This window comes from Triturus cristatus, chromosome 4_1 (genome assembly GCF_964204655.1).
Source record: "Triturus cristatus chromosome 4_1, aTriCri1.1, whole genome shotgun sequence".
NCBI classification, from domain to species: Eukaryota; Metazoa; Chordata; class Amphibia; order Caudata; family Salamandridae; genus Triturus; species Triturus cristatus.
Genome location: NC_140585.1, coordinates 783866375 through 783872348, shown reverse-complemented (window position 1 = coordinate 783872348; position 5974 = coordinate 783866375). Strand labels below are relative to the sequence as shown.

The 5974-nt window shown below is 42.5% G+C and overlaps 1 protein-coding gene across 1 annotated transcript in view; it reads right to left on the bottom strand.

Moving 5' to 3' along the window:
• Window positions 1-1294: 1294 nt before the first annotated feature.
• The window catches only part of LOC146855526 (prolactin-like), a 22033-nt gene continuing 17353 nt past the window's right edge, over window positions 1295-5974 (bottom strand). Inside the window, exons 2-4 of the mRNA XM_085650619.1 lie at window positions 5554-5661; window positions 3922-4101; window positions 1295-1808 (exon numbers count right to left, since the gene is read on the bottom strand). Coding sequence (XP_085506745.1) covers window positions 1614-1808; window positions 3922-4101; window positions 5554-5661 — 483 coding nt within the window. The 3' untranslated portion in view covers window positions 1295-1613. The remainder of the gene's footprint in view (window positions 1809-3921; window positions 4102-5553; window positions 5662-5974) is intronic.

The window sequence follows — 5974 nt, the reverse complement described above, 5'->3', positions numbered from 1 at the left end:
GTGTTGAGTGAAGTGGCGTAGAGTGGAGTGGCTTAGAGTGCAGTGACGCAGTGTGGAGGGGAGGGGAGTATGCATAGTGTGGTAGAGCAGTGCCTTTACAGACATCACATCTTCAATTGAAAAGATCATTATATTAGCTCAAACATACAGTTTTACTCGTAAACATATACAGCACACAAACGATAATGTGTGGGCATGTCATCACCTAGCATATTTACTTGTTTCAGTCATATTAAAATATTTGTTTCCACGCACATCAGAATTACCTAAAAATATACTTCATGTGTGCTTTCCATATTCTGAAATTTCTGCATAGTTAATTTACAGACATTAAAATGTTGCTTTGTGCTAGAAAACATAATAACACTACACAGCATACCCTGAGTAGCCAGCTAGAAAAAACAACATCCTACAGCCTTTCTGTCTCACATGGGTACCCAGCAGCATTGCCACATAAATCTTCTCACTTTGAAGTCAGAGAAAGAAAAGTAAACACCAAGGTCCCTGAAAGACGGAGACTAACATTTGGCCTGTGTCTTGGAAAACACAGCAAATATTACAAGATAAGATGGTTGTGCAAAAAAGGTTTAAAGGCCTGTTTACAGAAATTCAGTACTGGTGCATGAATACAGTAAATAGGGTTTGGAAAGGGAAGCGACAAACTCAACCTGGACAGTCTAAAACAATTAAAGCCAACACACAGAAAGTAAGCAAATGTGAGTTACAAACCACAGAACTAATGGTAAGCAATGGGTGGGCTGCATTACCAGGGAAGCTATCCGAATGTCTCAAAGATGTCATCAGCAAACCAGACAGCTACACTGGCTGGTAGGCTTCAACCTAAAAAGTAATAAATGCAGTACACGTGTGCACAATTACTGTCCTTGCACAGAAGTTCTGAGCAAAATATTGTATCTACAACTATTTCTGTTCCTAGCAAAACAATAAGCCAGTCTGTGCCCTGACTGAATAAAATAGTTTTGTTTCACTGTGGGGATTTTGTACTTTTTTTTGTTAGGAGAACCCCTTCATAACCAGGTACTCTTGGGCATTTCACTACAGACAATACTGTGCATTGTCCTTTTAACGCATTAGAAAATAGTTTAAAATATGCACAAAGCAACATTTAAACATGAGAAGAGTGAGCATATCATGCTGCTCACTCCGGCTGCAATCTGTTTTCCTTTTATGTCATACATGCAGGAACAACACTGTAATTTACAGGACTAGCTTCAAATATTAAAAAGAGGCACAGTAGTGTAAAAAATAAATTTTATTTTTAAATGAGCGCATAGAAAGAATGCTTTGCCAATATTGCATGTATACTTCGTTATTCTCACTCGTGTCACTAATACAGAAAAGGTTCAACTATGACGCACACGCACATACCCAACAACACACGCACCATTCAAAATATGATTTAGTTGACTAATCAAAATTCCCATATCCGTCACACTGCTGGCCCGCGCACCAGCAAAGGCATGCTAGCGAACGACATTTACATTTCCAGAAACACTTATGAATATCGCATTGACATTTCCTCCGAGGTACGCCGTGTGACATGTTCCAGGCCTGCTCCAGTCACCTCGATGGCTGCGGCTGTCTCGGTTCCTTCAGCAGATGTTTTCCGGCTCCACGCGGCACCGCAGGATGCTCAGGTAACTCTGCACCTTGTTCGTGTCCCTGCGGAAGCAGTGCAGCAGCTCGTAGTCATTCATTGCTGAATCAATCGTACGAGAAAGTCCCGCGGAGTCCGGCGATGACGTCATTCCGTTCAGCGAATTGCTAATGATTCCCATTGACTGCATCTGGGTGACAAATGTAATGGCATTATGCATTTTGATACTGAATTAACAAATTTACTCTGTGATGCAGCTAGTGAACATTGAAACAATTGGACCCTCTAATGGCGCTCACGACTAAATGTGTAAATGGATTTATAATCTTGTTGACTATTTACGCCAGTGAGATGGAAGATGATGAATGCGCGTCAACCCTTTGAGTGCCAGGCTTCTGCTGCACCGGTGGGCCAGGTTTAAATAAATGTGGGTTTTATGTTATTTTATAACGCTACCTGCCTTCTATTTAGAGCATTCAAACAAGCAATTTCCAGTGGTGGTTCATTCATAAGGGCATCGGGGTGTTGCTTCTTCTTTCTCCCCTCACTCCCCCTCATGGCGACCCCCCCCCCCCACATACATGACACGTGTTATTTACTCATTTTAATATGTTGCCCCAGTACCACTATCAGGGCCGGACTGGGAAATGCAACCAGACCTGGCTGATTGCTGCTCGGGAGTGGGGGGTGGGGGCGGGGTATTGGGGGGGGGGGGAGGTAGGGGTCAGGGTGGATAAAAGCACCGCACCGCTTTTGTGACAGGGGTGCTGCAAAACAGGCACCCAGTGAAAAAACCGGCCCCCAAGGCCAGACAAACTGCCCCCACCCCTCCGGCCCACCACGGAAACGCCCGGTGCCCGCTATTGGCAGTCCGGCCCAGACCACCATCCAGTACCCCGGTCTCCAGTGGAGCGCTGGGTTCACCTCGCCAATCCTGGCACCGTTCTCAAGCTGGTTACTATTTTCATTAGCAAGTAAGCAGCATTGGGGTTTGCTACAATGTGTGGTGTGTAGCCTTTGCAGGCTCACCTCAAGCGAGCAGTATGGGGGCAGGAAGATCACATAAAATGGACAGTCACTGTGCAGCTTTCTTTTGGAGCCACACAGTGTGGTATTCTCATTTCCATGAATATTAGTCATATTTGTATCTGTTGAGTTGGCAGCATGTTTGTACCAGTCATGGAACTGATCGGGGAGTATAACAGAGCCATTACTCATAAGACAATACTAAAGTTAATGTAAAGATAATTACCTTCAAGTTAAATTTGGCAATAGGTAAATAAATCCTCTCGGAGACAACATTGGATAGTTGCTATAATTTGTGATCATTTTTCTCCAATAATTGGCTATTGGATGCAATACATTTGACACTACAATCAACACCTCTTGGAGCGTTACTGAGCCTGGGAAGACCCTGGGAAGACCCTGCTTAAAAACACTCCCGGCTCCTGTTGGAAGAAGAGGATTCACTGGAGGACTATAAGTCTCCTGAATATGTGGCAGGCCTCTCTGATGATGCGTATGTCACATACAAATCAGGCCTGTCTGTGTGACAAACGTGAACACACTAATACTTTCGAATCTGTATGTGAAAGGTATATGGCATGGAAAACTAATGCTTTGAGTTAAATAATAGCTGACAGTGTATTCCAGATTGCCACATTGTTATCTAAGCAGGCTGATATTAGTCAGGCAAAGAGAAATAACAGAAACTACCTTGTGGAAAACCATAATTGATAAGATCAAACATATTAAACCACAAAACCACCACAAAAGTTATGTTCAGTATAGGCCTGGCCGTAATCTTGTTTAATTTCAAGGACTTTTTACTATGTTTCTTCTTTCAAAGGCCCAACATTACATAATTATTCCACATCACATAAATTAGATTTTTTTCAGGTAAAAATCCTATTGCAGGAGCATGGGAACAACACGAATGAACAGAACACTGGTGCTGTTGTTATCGTTTTGTACAATTTTGTGTTTTTTTCCCATCCAAATGGACACAAATGCACATGCCGCTCTAAAAATATAGCGCAAAATGCCGGATCAGCATTTCAAGTAATTTTGTATGATTGTTTTAGGCATTTGGCATAATGTCCACTTTGTGTACATGCTTAGCTTTCTAAAGCCCTTAAAGTTGGCAGGTCACGTTGCTTTGATTGACCACAAGCATGGGATCTGTATAATACATACATATTCCCATGGTGATATTCATTGTGATTGATGGACATCGCGTACTTATAAATATTTACAACACAAAAGTGGCTTTCATGCTGAGTGAGCTAAAGAAGAATTCTTACTTTTGCAGTAACTTTTTCAACCCCCTTTTCCAGTTCCCGCATCATGCTGCCGATTTCTTGGGCCTTGCTTTGGCCGGTTTCAGAAATCTCTTGGTAATTTCCAATATTCTGGTGAAACTGAGACAGTGGCTTCTTCCAGGCTTGAAGCAGACTCGTTATCAAATAAGTGAGTTCTTCTCTCTGAAACATTAAAGAATATGGAGAATCATGTCTGCAGAACAAACATCACAAGCCAGACGACCCACTTTCTTAATACTATGCAGTTGCTGTTAATTATTCCAACATTCTGCGGCAATATTTTTCTGATCTCTGGCATTGTCCACAGCACTGTAAATGAGAAGTAGCCTCCAAGTGCTTGATAGTGCAAGGTACTGTAGCTCACTTTTGGAAGATGGCATATACACAGAGTCAGGCTTAAATGCGGCTTTCTTCCAGAATGGGGGAGGACTGGGATAGATGATGTGCAGAATAGAAAAATCCAACTCGGTTTTTAGGGCATCCACGAGAAAATATCCAAATAATACATTTCAGTGGAGATGATTTGCATATTTGTCGGCTATTTTAAATGCCTCACTGTACTAGCATTTTTGGTCTATCATTTATAGCTTGGCAGCAGCCACGTCTACTCAAACTAGAGATAGGGCAGGAAAGAAAGGGAAGCACATTTGTTAGGGAAATGACAATAATCCTACTGAAACCTTCTGCACCTTTGTGTGCTCAGGTACTAAACGCTAACAAAAGAAATATACACAAACTTGAAAAAAATGGCATAACTCCAAATTCCCAGCTGACTCAGTCATCCTCGAAACAGGATGCAGCGCCTGCAACCAAAACATTACCACTGCCAAGGCAAACTACTGCTGAGAAACAATCCTAAGGCCAACAAGGATAGTAAACAATCATTCAATACTGACAAACACTTCTCGGGAAAAAAAACCTCCCACCACCGCTACACCTCATACCAGACACAATGACCTTTAGAGGAAGGTTGTGTTTGAGAAATGCTGCCTGTAAAATGACGGGACTTCTGGCAAATGCCATGCTTGCATTTTTCTTATTTCCCTTCGATGTTTAGGGACCTTGCATTGTGGCTGATCAATAATTTTTCATTCTGTGGCCGCAGCATTTTCTTTCATAATTATGGATTTTGCCACGTAATACATCACCAGCCGCATAATTTGCAGATTTTAACGAAACAAATTGTTTCTAGCGCAAATGAATCAAAAGTTACTGACATTGCTGCGACGCTTGCTGCTGTGCAGCAGAAGGCACTTCACAAAGGTTGACTGCTCACCTTTCAGTTGCATATTGCTCTATTTTGGTGTTAAACTAGTACAAATAAGGTGAAACCTTTGTATAGACAGTGTTAACGTGTAAGAAGGACATAATGAACTGATATTATCACAAAATGAGCCACATTATCTGCGTTTTTATGCTGCATAATCATAATTGAGAAAACCCTGTTGCGTAATTTGATCCTCCCTTTCCGCATAATTCCAGTGGCCCTGATTATTGGCATTCCCCACGACGGGTTGGTAAGTGCCACAAACTGGCGACTTGTTCACAAGCAGTAAAGAGTGCTGCATAAAGTAATGTCATTGGACCAACATTTCTGAAATCAAAAGCACTTACTGGGATGGTTTGCGCAGTCTCTTTGCCGTTAGGAGTTTGGAGTGTCGAGGTGTGGCACTTGTGAGGATTTCTCTCCAACTCGTTTCTGTCTGGCAAAAAGTATTTCTCCTAGGGATGAAAATAGGCGGGTTAGAGTGCATGAAATGCTTATGGCTTGATTTAGAGTTTGGCGGACGGGTTACGGTTTCCACCACGTCACATTTAGTTACTAGTGCATTATATTCTAGGTCGCAAACTTTAGGACAGGAGATGTACAAAACCCATGCTGAGCACGACTAAAGGCTGTGTGTTGCTGGTGTTGGCCATGAAGGGTTTAGTTCAGTGCTAGCTGAAGGTCCACTGTTGTACACAGCTGAAATAAATGCGCAGTTGTGGTTGGCCGCCCATGTAGTGTTGGCTGCACCCCTGAAGCCAACTCCTT